Source organism: Patiria miniata, unplaced genomic scaffold, assembly GCF_015706575.1.
Source record: "Patiria miniata isolate m_02_andy unplaced genomic scaffold, ASM1570657v1 HiC_scaffold_20, whole genome shotgun sequence".
NCBI lineage: Eukaryota > Metazoa > Echinodermata > Asteroidea > Valvatida > Asterinidae > Patiria > Patiria miniata.
The window spans coordinates 35,044,481-35,062,587 of NW_024037059.1; the positions used below are offsets into that span (position 1 = coordinate 35,044,481).

Consider the following 18,107-nt stretch of genomic DNA (forward strand, 5'->3'; position numbering starts at 1 on the left):
TTACTCTCTGTCTTTCAGATAATTTCAATTTATTCCTGTAAAACATGTATATTTATTTTGATATAATCCTGTCTTGCTCTGCCATATCTTTCTGCAGGTGCAATTCAATTGTCAAACTAAACAAGTATGTAAAATACTGTAATTTTATAATTTTTACTGCATAGTGATTGTCAAATCAAATTAAGTGTAAACCCAATAAATTCAATTATGTTCAGTTGGCTTTCCTGGTGTCAACACGTGTGTACACATGTAATCAAATCAGTTTACGAGGGTGCTTTTTGATTGGTTAATGTTGCAGTCCACAGTATACGTCTGGACCAATTGCAATTCTTCTCATATTTTTACAGTCTCATAATTTGTTCATGTTGCGGTCCACGCTTTTATCAATAAGCTTTTTTTCTCTCGACATATGTATTGCTATCTACTAAACAAGTTCGTTTTCACATACGTTCCAGGCAGCAGAGCAAGTATTAACCAATGGAGGTTGCCTCAACATTTTTTAAACCTGAGATATTTTACGAGAATACAGCACACCCGGGCACAACGTTTAGGATCTACAACTACAACATCTGTATTAAACGTCCTATTTTGTGCATTTATATTGTGTCATGATTGTGTCCATTCAATCAAGGACAATAAATGGCTATTTCGAAAGAGTATAAAGCATTACAATTTACAATATATCAAAGATAATTTAAAAAAAAAATAATTTGTTTACCTAAACTTCCCTTCAATCAATCAAGTATATCGCACAGATATATAACAATCAAACGTGGGAGTTTGTGACTAGACTAGTCATGATCAGTGTATAGAACCAAGACGCTCACAGACAACAATTGAACATGGACTGGCGAGACTTACATGCTCTACAAGCCTTTTCAGCGATTGAGGAGCACTGATGAAACAACGTCATTTCACGGGTACTAACACAAGGAAAATCCAAGTGCGTTTCCTTATATCACGGAGGTAGCTAATTCTACCTCCATGCTTAAATCTGACTAGAACGGCGAAGCCGCCATGGCTCGCTCCCAAAGGCGGGAGGGGAGACTGAAGGTAGGGTTGGGGATGGGCATGATGGAAGAAAATCAGGATACAGGATGTTGCGCCAAGGTGTCGGGTTAATTATAAATGCTCACATACATTTTTGTAAAATTTAACAAGTATTCTTACATGTACATTTTAACAAGTATTCTTACATGTACATGTAGGCTACCACATCACCATTATCACCATTATAAACGCACTATCACCACCCAATCCCCACCCGTACCCCACCCAGGTTTAGAGCTGATAAACTGCATTTCTTTTCCTTTTTTCAACTAAATAACGAAGAAGCCAAAACATGTGGGGTATGGTCAGAACGGACGGACGGACGCCCGGACAGACGGAAATCGGTATTGCATACATGTAGGCTCGTACCGGTATCTGTTCGCAGCTAGCCAAAAATTTAAGATCGTAAAAAAATAATTTTGGAATTGAAGTAACAATTGAAGACTTGGAAACCTGTCTTTTAATAGGCCTACCCCAAATGGCATCTCACATTCATTCATAAATATAGCCGATTTCCCTTCTTTCAAATGCTTCCGTTTGTTTCCGGTCCATATATGTGCATTGTCACTAGATTGCCTTTTCAAATCCCTCTTGTTTCCAAACGTAATCTCACGGTGCATGTTGCAGTCTGCATAGGACGGGTGGGGGAATTCCAGCAATGTGTAATGTCCGTGACAGAGCTTATAAACCTGAAAATGTATATTTCAAATCTCACTCGTCCATCATCTAGTAACGGTTGGGGAGATTACAGACTAGGAGTATTTGATAATTTCTCTGAATCAATATTAAGATCTCATGGTTCAATGGCTCTGTAATGGACAAAACACTTCCTTTCTTAAACGGTGGAATTACCCTTATGTGTTCACACCAATTGTTGCTCTGTTTTCAAGTATAAAAGTCGCCCAGTCAACACGTGTCCTCACAATAGTTCATTTTCCAGCTGAATTTCACAGGTCCATATCAGATCGGTGTTGTTGTCATCAACAAATTGATTCATTTATCTGATCCGAAGGCCACAGTCACTCACTCTCTTTCCTAGCTAATCAGCTGCAGCTGCTACTCTCATAATGACAGACTTGTCATCATCTGCTGATGTCATCATCTACGTACTTTTCATCTTCTGACGACAATTATGTCTTGATGAGCAAGGTTGTTTGTGCAGTCATATTATCTAACCCTCTGCTTCGCCACTTGTCGTTCATTCCATCTGTAACCTGCAGTGGTTGGATTTCCCAACCTTCAGCTAAAAAAAAAAGCAGGGAAAAAAACATCTTTGTGACGTCATTAAAACAATAAAGGGGCCACTGCATGAATTTCATACTTGTCCATGTACACATTTTGTGCAAATTTCCTTTCATCTGAAACTTATGGAAACAATGAGACATTCCTTGTTTGGTTAACAGTTTATAAATTATATAAAAGCCCAATTAATAAGCTTTATTTTGGTGTAAGAATCATTCAAATCGCTCAAGTACTTTTCCAGTTATAGAATTTTGAAAACAAACACCGTTTTTAAGCTTGTAATTGTCCACGGACCACAATGATGGTTACTGATATTTCAGCAAAACGAAAACTATTCACGTATCAAACAACACCTCAGAACACCCTCATAAACATTATAACTGGCACTTATCATAACATTTATCTAAAAACCTGCTGCTTCCAATGTTAAAATAACATGTTTTCTTATGCTTTGCCCTGCCTTCTACTTGGCTACCCCAGAGACTTATGGAATTATTCAGATATTTTCAGGATACAAGATAGTTTCATTTTTACTGAAATATCACATACCTTAAATTTGATCTGCAGACAAGGTTAAAAAACGGAGTTTGTCTTCAAAATTCAATATCTGAAAAAGTAACTAAATGAAAGCTTATTAATTGGGCTAAGCTCATTAATTGGGCTTTCATATCCTAGATCTGGAAAGCGCTACATGCAGACCTTCTTTAAAAAAAAATAGGGGCACCATTTGGGTTTTCTTTTTTTTCTCACCCTGTATAGCTGTAACACTGAGGTTTTTGCATTTGAATGACTTCGCAGTTTTGCTCATGGCTATAGAAATTTTCATTAGCATAAACACCAACGAGGCATCAAAACACCCTTGAAAAATGGCAAATTGGACAATAGAAAATAGAGTTTGGGAGTACATTTTGTGACTGTTGGAATGACAGATGTGTTGATTTTACATTCCAAAGAACTGCCCAAAATTTATTTCAATTGCAATAGCAGGACAGTTGCTCTTTCCAAGTCAAAATGGCAGCACCCATATTTCCTAAATTATAAGATGGAATTTTTGCGCCGGGGTGATATAAATCAAATTAGGTTTTGCCCTTCACCGACGTTTAAACACTGTATACTCAGTGTGTTACCTCCCAAGTGAAAGTTGGAAAAATCACTCGGGTGGGACTCGAACCCACGACCTCCTGCTTTCTAATGCAGATGTCTTACCACTCGACCACCAAGCTAACGGACGGTTCGAATCTGATGTACATAGCAGCGGGTACCGCATAAACTATTTTAAGATGGAATTTTTTTTTAGAAAGCAGGAGGTCGTGGGTTCGAGTCCTACCCGAGTGATTTTTCCAACTTTCAATCGGGAGGTAACACACTGAGTATTCAGTGTTTAAACGTCGGTGAAGGGCAAAACCTAAATTGACCCATATTTCCAGTATCTACACAGGAAAAAATCAGTTGCTCTCACCATAAAGTTTTTTCACTACGTCTGCTGGAGTTGAAAATGGGGGACCTTAATTAACACAAAGAAAAGGAGGTAATTATTAAGTTAATATTAAATATGATATGAAATTTTGCATGATGGTAGTATATATACTAGTGAGGTTTCCATTAACACCATGTGGAGTAATCTCTTTTGAGAAGAAGTGTCTTCAGACTAAAGACGATCAGAGCAAACTTGATCGGAACGTCGAGTTTTCACAACCATCTGGTTCTTTTCAATACCACACTTCCTCTCAAAAGAGATTATTCCACATGGTGTTACCGCAAACCTCACTATATAAGTTAATATTAATCCACTTATACGGATATTAAATAGATGTGCATATTCTTATAATCTTAAAGGGAATGTACATCATTGGCTTTTGCTGTAATTTTCAGAAATGAACTATTTGAGGGGTTAGTATAATAGATCAAATATTGTTTACACTGACATTTTTGAAGTTTTGTGTTCGAAAAGGTTGGAAAAACCAAGAAAAACAAAAATTTTCAAGTAGTCTGGTTCCCTGACTCCACAAAAGATAAAATGGATCAATTTATAGATGATGGAAAATTGTAAGGCAAGGGAACCAGTCTAGCTGGCCTGCACCCGTTCATGAACATGTAACCAATCGCAAACAAAATTTGGACTGGAAAAAATGGTAAATTTGGAGCAGTAGTTGAAAAATGGTTAGGTTTTTCCAACTCTGGTCGGCCGACCACCGTTGGAAATGTGTACAAAAATACCATTCTCTTGAAAATGACTTCACACCAGGTGCCATAATTTTACAAGATGCTTGAGACTGTCATTTACCAACATCCTAGTAAGGTATTTCGTAAAATTTTGGTAGTTTTATTTTTCGATGTTTGCAAATGTTGTATATTCCCTTTAAGAACTTTTACAAAACTAGTAAAGCCACATTATGGATCAACACATTCAAAAGTAGACACGTTCTTGTAATAAATCTACACAAACACTTAAAAATGTGACTTACCATTCATTTTACTTTGGTCATATTCAAAATGTTCCAGAAGACATCTGCCCTTTGGTTTCAGAAGCGATCTCATCTGATCGGCATATCTGTAAAAACAGGAAACAGAACCACTGAGCATGAAGGATAAGAATGCATTTTCATCCATATGAAACACTGTCATGATAAGATCACTGCGATATCCCCCATAACCTGCACCAAATTTTCCAATAGTTCAGAAATATTCCAAGAGTTTATTTTTTAAAATGCGATGCATCTGAACAGGAATCAGAACCAATGAGCATCAATGATTAAATACATGTTCGACCGAACGAGACACTGTCATGAGCACACTGTGATGATGACACCCCAAATCTGTACCCAGTTTCCAATAGTTCAGAAATATATGAAGTTTATTTTCAAAATGTGACATATCCATTTGAAAAAGCTAACACAAATTTAAGTGAAAAAGTTGAACATTTTGGAACATTTATATACACAGTTATAACAGCCGTTTCTAAACTACATCTTTCACTTATTGTGTTTCACTATCAGGGGCGTGAGTGACCACTGATAAAAATAGCTGAAAACAGTTGAAAAAAAGGTGTAAAAAAGCTGAATTTGGAAATCTCCTACACTTTTGTACACAGCAAGTGAGGGAAAAAAGCTGAAATCCAAAACAAAAAAAGCTGAAATCAGCTTTAAAGCTGAGATTTCACACCCCGAACTATATAACAGCCGTAGAAACTGACTTTAAGTAACCAGCAGAGGGCAGTATTCTAAAAGGTAACAAAATAGAGCTTATCGCGTTTTGGAATCAAACTTTTCATACTACACTGTACAATGGATTTTTTTCTCAGCAGTGTGATTCAAGGTTTTATTTCAGCAAATACAACATATCTATCACTCCAAGCACGAGAAAAAGGACGTACTTTTGAATATCCTCACGGAGCAAGGCAACCAACGAGGCACGGTCCCAAATGCAGTCAAATTCGCCAATAATATCTCTGCAAGCAAAGAAAATACAATGAAGTATCTGGAAATCCTGTAAGATTTGGGTAAACATATCACCTTCAACCACAATCTTCCTACATTTTAACCTTCAAAATCTTACAGGTTTAAAATATTTAAATAGCAGGATTGAAGAAGGTACTGTCCAGGCATTATGCAGGGTGGATACAAAAGAAAATTCAAATTCGCCAATAATATCTCTGCAAGCAAAGAAAGTACAATGAAGTATCTGGAAATCCTGTAAGATTTGGGTAAACATATCACCTTCAACCACAATCCTCCTACATTTTAACCTTCAAAATCTTACAGGTTTAAAATATTTAAATAGCAGGATTGAAGAAGGTACTGTCCAGGCATTATGCAGGGTGGATACAAAAGAAAATTCAAATTCGCCAATAATATCTCTGCAAGCAAAGAAAGTACAATGAAGTATCTGGAAATCCTGTAAGATTTGGGTAAACATATCACCTTCAACCACAATCCTCCTACATTTTAACCTTCAAAATCTTACAGATTTAAAATATTTAAATAGCAGGATTGAAGAAGGTACTGTCCAGGCATTATGCAGGGTGGATACAAAAAAAATCGAAATATTATTGCTAATTGGAACAGAAGTAGGGCACATGTGAAGGGAGATATCCTCTGTTAGGGTTGAATCTCCTCTTTAAAATGACACCCTGATCATGTCCTTACATTCACAGTTGACTGAGCAGTGACCAATTATATGAAAGGGTCTGTTTAGAGGATTGGGCCACTTTTCAATTGTGGTTCGGTTGTGTCAATTGTCACAGAGTGAAAGGCTATGGTTGCCAATCAAGGCAGGTGGAAAAAAAAGAAATTTCCCATGAAAAGTGACGCAAGTCACTAAATAGACGCTTTCATACAATTGGTCACTGGTGCTCAGTCAACCGTGAATGTAAGGACATGATCAGGGTGTCATTTTAAAGAGGAGGACAGAGGATATCTCCCTTTGATTCACATGTGCCCTACGTCTGTTCCAATTAGCAATAATATCTCGGTTTCGGGGTTTTTTTTATCCACCCTGTACAATCGTAAACAAGTACTCTTTGACAAACCCTAAAGAGGCCAGGTTTTTTGGGACCATCTTGTAATGAACTGTGATAACCTAGTTTATTCTCGATTTCTTGGTTCGGCACTGGAGAGCACTATTATTCAACACTGCAATACACACTACACAACTACAGCAATGCATGTATAACAATCATGTACAGTGAGAAAATGTATACACCGCGTGTGAGTGTACAGTCTGAATGTAACGCGGGTCAGGGGTCATGACAGTACACAATAACAGTTAGTAGAGTAGCCAAACAAGTATGTCGATTGCTGAAATATTACAATCTCATACCCCCCCCCCCCCTTCAGAACTTTGGCGTGAAGCAATGAAATGGAATGAAATTGGGCACACTTGTACATGTAGAGCAATTAAAGCTCAACATATTCAGGTGGCGTAGCGGTACTTTCCTCGCCTGCCACCGCTGTGACCTGGGTTCGAATCCCGCCTGGGCCAATACATGTATGTGGATTGGGTTTTCAGTCCCTGCCTGATTCCGTGGGTTTTCCCCAGAATATTCTTCTGGGCTTTTCCTCCCACCTCTAAAGCTGTAATTTCTTCTCATTGTCTTCTCTCTACATGTTTCTTCAGGCTTGCGAGCTACAGTGCCTAGGGCGCTTTTGAGGAATCCTTGGTTTCATTACCAGAAATGATTAATAATAATAAATAATAAGAATTTTGTTTTCATACAACACAATGTTTTTTTTATTATTGAATTTTTAAGTTAGCACACTGTTAACACAGCAAGCTGTACTATCCATGTATTGTATATGGGGAAATGCAATTGTGACCTGCCATATCATAATGAGGAATAACCCCCCACCCTTGACTTTTCAAGTTACATACATCATGTTAAAGCAGAAAGCATTGGCTTTCCAATAATACCAGATTTATTTTTTTTATCTTAATTTATTCCAAAGATATGCCACAGGAACTTCAACAGTGTCATGCTGAACTTGGAAAACCTAATTCCAGAAAAACGGCTTTAAAAAAAGAAATACGCATTGCGCCGCCAACGTTAGTGGAAAACGTGCTTCAGTTTCCAACTTTTGTGGATATTTTTTTCCTAACGAAAATGCATAGTGTGAATCTTGGATACTCTACTCAAAAATAAGAACAAATCAATATTGATTTCGACATGATTTTCTAGTGACATATCCAACTTCAGGCATTGATTACTCAAAACATGGTTTAAGGGGACATTCCTCAATTTGCCACAGTAGGCCATAATTTCCGTGGTGCGCAGCCTCAAATAATGTCGCGCAGTGTATGTTGCCAAAAATATTGCTAAAGAGGGGATCGGAGGGGTGGAACACACCCCCCCCCCCCCCCCCCGGTCCATTCAGGGATAAACGTGGCCTTGCATTATGATACAGTGGATAACTCTGTTACTTGAGCCTTAAGAAAGATTTCTGTAGTGTATTTAATACCCAAACCACACACCAAAACTGACAGATTCAAAAGGTCTTCTTAGGAAATATGTTTGAAAAAAGAATTCAGATAATTTTTTTTTTGCCAGCCTTACCTCTTCAAGTCAAAGACGTTTGCTTTGTAGAGATGAATACTGTCGTCTTTACTCTTAAAAAAAAATGCAGAAATAAACAGTATGATTAATCAACTTAAATATAAAACAAATTGCAATGTTTATGATGTTACTGATAACCTTCCTTGTGATTTACATGTGCTCTGGCTTGTCAATGACTTGTGATCTACATAATTGACTTGTGATTGACTTATTGAAGCCTTGTGATTTAGCCTGCGTTTGACTTACAAGTCTTTGTGATTTAGCCCATGTTTGACTAGTAATTCATTTGTTGTGACAGACTTTTGACTAAATAGCGACAAATAAGGTATACAAAGTTCATTGAACTAATCCAAGGGTACCAAAGGTCAGATATGATGTCCCCAGATCTGAAAATTCTTTTCATGGGCACGAAGAGCCAACTTTTAGACTTGGGTCATGAGAAAGTGGGGTTTCGAAAAGGAAATCTAATAAATATCTATAAATAGAGCATACACATTTTTTTTTCACCTCTTAGAGGTCACCAGAGGTCAGATATTAAATGCCCTACCTATGAAAATTCTTTTCATAGCATGAACACTTAACATTTAGAGATGGGTCTTGAAAATTGGGGTTCGAAATGTAAATCATATAAATAACAATACAGCACATGAAGGTCATTGACTTTTGGAACGTCGCCAGTAGTGTTTCCCCTGGCTAATGAAATGAGCGAGGTGGTAAAAATTTAAATTGATGATTGAAACAAAATTGACGCAGTTTGCAAACTCAAAGGGATGCTGCCCTTACAAAATGCGAGATGATTCCACTTACACATCCAAATTATAAGTTTTTGATACATAAAGGTCAAGGAAAATGCTCAAAAATTACACAAAATAAAAATTTTTCAATTAGTAGGCCTATTTCCTTCATTGCAAATCTTCACAGCAAGATGGTGATATTGGCAAAAATTGAGCGAGGTGGTCACTGAAAGTAGCGAGGTGGGCCGCCTCACGTTTGAATGGGCAGGGGAAACACTGGTCGCCAGAGCCCAGAGGTTCATATCTGATCAGTATTTTCATGGCCTGAAGACCTATGATGTAGACTTGGGTCATTGGAAAGTGACGTCTTCAAGAATATTTACTATAGAGTATTTAAGGTCATTGACCTCACAAAGTTCACCAGATGTTAAATACGAAATGCCTTCACATCTGAGAATTGACTCCACCAAGTTTCATGCTTTAGTCACAATTGTATCAGATATTTGCCCTTAACAGCCCCACTTTGACGCTTGTCAATGTGATTACTAGCCAATCAAAAGGTGATTGACTAGCAATCAGTAAGTGGTTGACTTGAGAATGACTTGGCATTGACTTGAGACTGATTTATGATTGACGTTTGATTTACAAGTACTGTAATTTGATTTGTGACTGACTTGCAATTTGGGCGATTCACAATGCAGTGCGCCACCAAGAGTATGCCATGGAGAGTCAATTTTTCAAGTTTAGGGTCAACAAAACACGGCCCATTTGAATGAGTGTCAGTAGACAACCTAAGCTAATTTGAAATAGATTGGAGCACAGCGTTCTGCCGCCTTACAAAAAAAATATATTGATATAAAGCAAAGAAAAGGGCAAACAGATACACTAATTAAATGCTTAGAAACTAATGGCCGGTAAAATCTAATAATTTCAAATGTCCCGCGCTGCGAATTTGTCCACAATCTCCAACAATGCACTGGGAAAAATGAACTCTCCGTGGCAAGTACTTGGTGCCGCACAGCACAGCGAATCGCCCAATTTGGCTTGTGATTGACTTGCAATTGACTTGAGTGATTGCTGCATACAATATACATGTACCTTGTACAGATCAGCATCACTGACTCCTTCCATAGGGCTGGAGGTAAATTCCACTTTGTTCTCCTTGAAGAAATCTTGAATCGCCAGAGCCGACAGCTCCACTCCTACAACAGTGTGACCTTGATCAGCCAGCCTAGGCATTGAAATTATTACAAAATAGCTCACTCAGTTGTAAGCAAAAATTATTAACATCTCACCCACATATTTTTTATCTTGATCGGCCAAGAGCGAGTCACTAGCTTTTTTTTAGTATCTTGCTGTGCACAGCCGAAAGACTAAACAATGGCTAAAAAAAGCACCTTTACACATAGCAACAAACACAGCAACTGGCATACAAGTGTCCACACGCATACAGGTGTGAACTTGAGCGTAAGTGCTGGGTGCAATGAAAAAAAAATGTGTCACGCGCTCTGTATCATGTAAGGCGATATCCCGCCCGGCTGTTGTTGTATAACACTGCATTCGAATTGGCCAATCAAACCATTTAGTCCTGATTTGGGAATGAAACGACGTCACGATTTTGGTAGTCGACTCCGATTGGATGGCGAGCGGCTTACATATACAAAAATGTATCTGCATATCCAAACATATCAGACGTTATACAGGAGACTTGCTCCGTGGATAACGGGTGATACTCAGACTAGGCTATACAGTCGAGTCTCGTTAATACAAACTCGTTTGGACCTAGCCAAATTGTTTGTTATAGGGGGCCTATCAGAATATTTTATAAAGAGGAACATCAGTCCCATTCATTGTGTACATTAACGCACTGTTGGGACCAAGGCCTTTATGTTTGTTATAACCAGAATTTTGTATTAACAGAGTTTGTACTAACGAGAGTCGACTGTATATGGGATTTAACAACAAGGTAGCATTATTTCCATTCTTACCATTTCATGTCTTCTGACTTTCCACACAGCGGAACGAAGATCCGGCATTTCTCTTGTCCGGCAGTCAACTCGGCTATATATTTTATGAGGTTTCTGAAAATTTGTATTTTACACAATGCCAAGATGTTAGAAATGGGAAAATAACTTTCTAGTTTGAAGCCAACACCTTTACCCCATAGATGTGTCTCAAGTACTGGACTTTCTCTGTATTTAGAACCATACAGCAAAGTCAGCAATGCATGCTAAATGTCCTGAAAAATATTACCTTTCCTGAATTTGAAATCTAGACTTTTTTCCCCCACTTGAAATCAAAACTTGCTGAATCCTGTTTTGAATTGGGTCTGAATTCATCGTCCAAGACATGTTCTTACTGAGCTGAATGCAGCTACACAGTATCGGGCACTATTCCGACGAATTATAGAGGGCGCGCATGCATGTGCATCGTGTCAACGCTTGCAAACTGCTAACAGAAATTTCCAACAGTGCGTCTTAAGATGCCTTCTTTTGCTGATTTCTTCAAAAATGACAGCATGCCAGAAAGAATAATTTCACAGTGAGTTCAGACCCCTTGATATTTTTCAACCAAGTATGTTTTCCAACAATAATTACGTCAGTCACTTTTTGGATAGCTACATGATGGACTGTAGCTTTAAAAGTCAGAAAACTGGGGGGAAATTCAAGAAGAAAAAAACGTTTTTTACATGTCTTTCTGATTTTAGACTAAACTCTGAAAAATATCATGCCTGGAATGTTCACACTTAGGAGTGGCCTAGCTATAGGTCATATGGCCAGCAGTATCAATTTATAAAAAAACAGTAATTAAACTTACGGATTAACTTCGGACTTGTGGAAAGTTATTTGGTTATTCACCCATCGCTGCCTCCAATACTCATCGTCAAGGACTTTATTAGTCATGCTCCGACCGAGAACTTTGCCACTTCTTAGGAGTGAAAGATGAGCTGCGAAAAGAAGGAAATATTAAACATCACTGAAAGAATGTGGCATCCTGATGTCTCTCTGTATAAGCATTTTGCATTGTACTTTTTAAGTTATACTTATAGGTGTAGGCAGGATTAACTCTGCCGGTTCTGAACATCTATTTATCTGCACAACCACTTTTCATCAGTCATGTCGGTTGCAATAACAATCAGACTCAAGAACCATCTATGAGTTATAAACCTAAAAGGGCCAGGGGCGGAATCCGCCCCCCCCCCCCAACTGTTTCCGTGATAGCTTTGATTTTTTTAAATTTTTTCGCGACCCGAGCTGTTATGACTTTGCAGCCTTGAGCCTTGCGCATCTTTTGATACAAAAAAAAAATTCGGACCGGCCACGGGTTGCCACGCAGCGAAAAAATTTCCAGCGCTACACGCCGTGAAAACTGAATTTTCCCATATACAGGCATGCAACTGGGAAATCACAAAAAAAGAGGAAATTCTAATTTTTCCCAGACTTTGTACAGTGTTTTTCTATTTTCAATGGCACACATGGGAAGTAAAAAAAAGAGGAAATCAGCTGATCCGAGAAAAGTTGCATGCCTGCATATATATATGTCGTGTGCACGGAGCAGAATTACCATTCGTACATATGTATAATTAATTAGCCTTAATTTCAAAACCCTTTGGCCTATAGTCATGAAATTTTTGGGTGTGTTCATGATGAGTTGCTCTATGCATGTTTCAAAATTGTTCGTCACTTGATGGCAGAGATCGGAATTAATCCCCCCCCCCTTCCAACAAAGCAACATATGAAAGAAATAATAATTAACATCATTGAATTTAGGCCTAGTACTAGAACAGGCGCGGATCTAGTCCGAGTAACTTGGACCCAACTTATCGCCTTTTTATCATTTGGACATGGTCTATCGCCAGACCACGTCCAACTGTCAAAAAAAGGCGATAAGTTGGGTCCAAGTTACTCGGACTAGCGCGGATCCAGGGGTGGGGGTCAACCCTCGGAAAAATTCTGCCAACCGGACACCACTTACCTGCCGCCAAACATCCAAATTTTCACCTTACCTTGTGATTTCAACCAAGAGGAATCCAGGAAAGAGTGGACATGCGAAAAAAAATTGGTAAAACTGTGTTTTTGGAGCACATTTTGCATGCACATGTAGTGCTGATCTGAGTTGAAGCAGCCGGTCAAAACTGATTGAAGTGTCTGGAACAGCGGTATGTTATACGCATGACATCGATAACCATGACGTCGCATGAGACGTCGCATGAGCCGGCCAATGATAGTGCAATACGTCATTATGAATATTTATTTTCTCATGAATATTTAGTTTATTTCAATGGATACTTCAAATACGTCCAAAATTGATCATTGCAACAGCGATCGTATGCGGCCTAGCGGTTAAGAGACTCGTGTATCAAGCAAGCGTCCGAGGTTCGAATCTCGATGAAGTGAGCGACTGATTGATAAATAGAAATTAAGGAAAGGAGGGGGTGAGAGTAGAGGAGGGAAAGTGTTGGGAATAACCATAAAAGAGGTAACTTTTGGCGCTAGAAAATTAATTGAAAAAAGTGGTGTCCGGTTGGCAGAATTTTTCCAAAATAAACTACAAACTAAGCCTAAATGTGATACAGTGATAATCAAAATTTGACAAAGTTCGACATGTTTTTGAAGTGTGGCCTTTATTTACGGAGGTAGTCCAGTAAATTGGCCACATTTATGGGGCTAGGATAGCTGGAGTTACCCAGCCCTGAGTTTTATCATTGGGTTGTCTATTAGGGCTGGAGCGCATTTTTCTCGAAACTTGTAGTATTTGCAAAAAAAAATTGGAAAATGTTCAATTTTGTCCCCGTTACACACTAATTGCAACTGCAACTCACCCCAAACTTGCCTGGAATAACCATTACACAGGTCCTTGAAGTAAAAAACGATCCACGATGAAGATTCAGCCTACAATTGCAGTGAAAACAGGAGAAATAACCGCTAACTTGACAACCTTGCTGGATTGGCCAGGACCGCTATTGGTTTGTGCACAAAAAAAATTGTGTACAATGAATGGCGGTCGATTAACAGGCACAGAGAGCGATCGCTGTCAACTACTCGTTTTGCCGGCTGCGCTGGCTGTTGGCGCGTGACGTCACGCGGAAGCGTAACACCCGATGACTGTTTCATGCACTATTGGTTGCGGTTCCAGTACCAAAGCTGTGATGCGAGTGGTAAACCTTATACTAGTGCATGAAACAGTCATCGGGTGTTACGCTTCACGATTCACCTATCACTTCTGGGATGCTTAGGTCTTATGATGTTCCATTTTCCGAGATATTCTTCAATCTTTCTGGAGCCCATATGCACTCGTGAAACGTCTGGTGATGGCAGCCATTTTGAATGGGACAAGAGATGACCTCAAGCTGTGACGTCGCGTTTATGCAAATTGCTTGTCGAGCGCGCGAGGGCGCGAGTTGCAAATGCGACGGCTGTTTCCTGTACCGTAGATCCTAAATAGAGATCGGTGCACGTGGCCCCCTGACGATAAATGCATGGTACAGGAAACAGCTGTCGCATTTGCAACTCGCGCCCTCGCGCGCTCGACAAGCAATTTGCATAAACGCGACGTCACAGTTTGAGGTAATCTCTTGTGCCATTCAAAATGGCTGCCATCACCAGACGTTTCACGAGTACATATGGGCTCCAGAAAGATTGAAGAATATCTCGGAAAATGGAACATCATTAGACCTAAGCATCCCAGAAATGATAGGTAAAACATCATAGAATACAACCATAAGAAAGTAAGAAACTGAGAATGTAAGAAACGGCCCGCAGATTTTATGAAACTTCGTCCTCAGTAGCGCGCGGTACCACGGTGTGTGGCCAAGAGGTTCAGCGCAGCATACCGATGGCCACACTAGTGGGGCTAGGTAACTCCAGCTAGGGCTAGGAGTAGTCATGCTCCACTGCACTCCCACTCCGTATCCGCGTGGCTGGCAACAGGGTAGTTCTGCAATTACATACATGTTCTCCTTAAACATGTTGAAGGAAACCACCAAACATTGACAATGTAACCATGGAGAAATAAAACACACATGACATGTTTTATTTCTCCATACATGCCATACGTCCGGAAACTGGACAACACAGACGACACAAACTGAATTTGAACAGAAACGCTAAATTACGTTTTGAGAGAAATCTCCAAGTAGCAAACGAAACTACGGCTGCAAATATACCCAGTCTTGCTGGTCTCCTTATCATCACCCTTATCCAAGTGACTTTACTTGTAGAAATAAAACTATTCACTTTGTGAACTCACTTTTGTTGACGTTACATCATGACCGAGTTACGCAAGACATGTGACAAACAATAATGCCCGTGTAGCGCCCTCAATAGCTTCGCCAACTAATACAGTGTGTATACATCAAAAACAAAATGCAAACAAATTATAACGAAATGACGTAGAATGTGTAACCAACATAGATAATATAAGTATGGGTTGAAAGATACGCCTTTCGACTTTAAAATGAGACATCAAACGTCCAAATCTGATAATTTTTGACAGAGTTATGAGTAATTTTCGAAGAGAGGTCAACTTGACCACGGGACCAAGTTTTCAATTTTAGGCATCGGGACAAACTGGTAGCATAATTCCCTAGGCTGCGTGGATATTTGCCTGGCCAACAAAAAAATGGGTTGAGCGATTAAACACAATCTTTTTTGCTATTATCTCAAATGTTTAGCAAGAAAACATGATTACAAACTGATAGCAAGAAAGTGTTTAGAGTTACGAACTGATGAGCTGATTCGTGACTCCGTAATCATAGATCAAGCCGGGGGCAGAGCCTGGGCGGCAGAGCTGGGGCCGTGGGACAGGGGGCACTTGCCCCACCCTCAGATTTTCCCAGACCAACAACAGTGTCCCTCTCGCGGTCATAAAGTGCCCCCTTGAGATGAAAACAAAAGTGAATTATGATCGCACTTGACAAAATTGTCTCCTCTCATCCAAAAAAGCCCCTCATAACAAGATTCAGTGTTAAAGGGAAAATCCAACATTTGCAAACATCAAAAAATAAAACTACCAAATCATTTTGAAATACCTTGCTGGACAGTTAGTGAATGACAGCGTAAAGCATCCTGTAACTTGAATCATGGCACCTGGTATACTGTCAGTTTCAAGAAAAGTGTTTTTTTTTTATCAATTTCCAACGCTGATTGGCCGATCAGCGTTGGAAAAAAACTGGCTTTTTTTCAAATACTGGCCCCAATTGACCATCGCACTTGTTTGCAATCGATTACAAACCTATGAATGGGTACGAACCAGATAGACTGGTTCCCTGACCTTACAATTCCCCAATGTATGTTGTAAACTGCTCTGTTTCTTCTTATATGGAGTCAGGGAACCAGACTACAGGAAACTGATTGTTGTTTTTTTTTGGTTTTTAAAGCATTTTCGAACCCAAAACCTCAAAAAAGTCAGTGTAACTATAGGCTTTATATTTCCAACCCCCCAATTCCATCCATTTCTGAAAATTACAGCAAAAGCAAATGATGTATATTCACTTAAGATGGAAAACTATTATCCCTCGAAATCACAAATACTCCTCTCGCAATAATAAAATGTTGCCCATCCTTAGTTGTGAATGCTGCGCTGCCGCACTTGTAGTAGCACGTTTGTTTATGGCAGGTTTGTGTAAATCGAGGATTTTCTGTTGCTCCTCTGCCTTTTTCCTTTGTGCACTAACTTTTCCGCAACAGCTTTCATTGACAAAAACCGGCAATTGAAAAGTGGCGCAATTCCCTAAATAGACCCATAAAATTGGTCACTGCTCAGTCAACCGTGAATGTAATGACATGACCAGGGTGTCATTTTAAAGAAGAGGTTAAATCCTTACAGAGGATATCTCCCTTTGATTCACATGTGCCCTACTTCTGTTCCAATTAGCAATAATATCTCGGTTAAGTTTTTTTTTTAACCACCCTGTATACACGCGCATACATAGTGCCTATTGGCGAAACACGCCACTTTGAATCCAACCATTGATCTCCACTGTCTTTTTATGGAGATAAATGTTCGTCTCTCTAATGGAGTTCAATGGTTCAAATTAATTCTTCTCCGTGTGCAGTGGGCGTGGTTTAAGTTGGAATGACGTCACACTATGAATCGAATGGGAGAGGCGCACGTGTGCGAAGTGGGCGGTGCAATAATGGATCGGGTTATTCAAATAGACTTGGCCCGACAACATTTGCTCCTTACCTTTCATTATGTTTGGCCCGTCACAACTTATTTAAAACTCGAATTTCGACAATATTACATGGTTGTATCATGACACCTTCAGTAAGTTTATGAATTCAGAAATTAATTATGAATTCAGTATTTTACATTTTTGCTCAATCCGTTTCTTTCACGCGCCATTAACGGACTTCAAATTCATTCATTTTTTTTTAATTTGCAATGTTAGCTTTCATTAAAGACGTCAATGTAGAGATTGTAGTACATGTAGTTGTTGACTTTCTTTCAAACAAGAACTTCTGCAAAAAAAAATGGTTGAAACAAAAAAAACTTTTAAAGTGGCTTCTGAATGCAGAGATTTTGTATACTGATTGTGAAAACCTAATTATTGCAGATGTTGGACTTTTTGTATGGCCACATGTGTTTGAAAAAAATAATCCAGGTAGAGTGGACGAACGTAAAAGCAGACTTGTTTGGATGAAAAGCCATATTTTGACCGAAGGAGGGGGCTGTAACGAACATTTTCTGGAGGGCCAGCAGGCAGGCGTAACAGGCATGGTGGCCGTTTTAGCCGATTTCCGGCTAACTTTGACAGATTTTTTGTTAAAAATTGAGTTTGACAGAAAATTTGACAGGATGGATTTTTAGGCAGATTTCTGGCAGAATTCTGCAAAAATGGTTATTTGACAGAAAAACATAGCAAATTTGAAAAAAAGGCATCTGTTGGTGGTCTGAACTGGGGGTTATTAGCGAGTCACCCCACGCACTATTGCGCTTATACAGGGCGACCGAAACCCAAATGTCGGGACCATTGTTTTAGCGAAGTTCTGTGTGTAGCACTTTCAGCATAATGAAAGCCGAGCTCATAA

General features: G+C 39.2%; 1 protein-coding gene and 1 non-coding gene across 2 annotated transcripts; both read right to left on the reverse strand.

Moving 5' to 3' along the window:
- Window positions 1-8: 8 nt before the first annotated feature.
- On the reverse strand, window positions 9-15,356 carry LOC119728831 (thiopurine S-methyltransferase-like). Its single transcript, XM_038201228.1, has 9 exons — window positions 15,191-15,356; window positions 11,893-12,022; window positions 11,064-11,156; window positions 10,174-10,306; window positions 8,342-8,394; window positions 5,666-5,740; window positions 4,758-4,843; window positions 3,752-3,796; window positions 9-2,293 (listed from the first exon to the last, which is right to left on the reverse strand). The coding sequence occupies exons 1-9, from the start codon at window positions 15,264-15,266 to the stop codon at window positions 2,181-2,183; spliced, it is 804 nt and encodes a 267-aa protein (XP_038057156.1). The 5' UTR covers window positions 15,267-15,356; the 3' UTR covers window positions 9-2,180.
- On the reverse strand, window positions 3,443-3,515 carry Trnal-uag. The gene has a single exon. It is a non-coding gene; the product is annotated as a tRNA-Leu (tRNA).
- Window positions 15,357-18,107: the final 2,751 nt, after the last annotated feature.

Bases quoted from the DNA above. Each gene is read 5' to 3' on its own strand.
- LOC119728831 (XM_038201228.1), bottom strand. From the start codon at position 15,266: ATGATAAGGAGACCAGCAAGACTGGGTATATTTGCAGCCGTAGTTTCG. The intron at 12,023-15,190 runs GTAATTTAGCGT...TTCTTTTCGCAG, and splicing joins TTGGAGATTTCTCTCAAAAC to CTCATCTTTCACTCCTAAGA. The intron at 11,157-11,892 runs GTAAGTTTAATT...ACAAATTTTCAG, and splicing joins CACAAGTCCGAAGTTAATCC to AAACCTCATAAAATATATAG.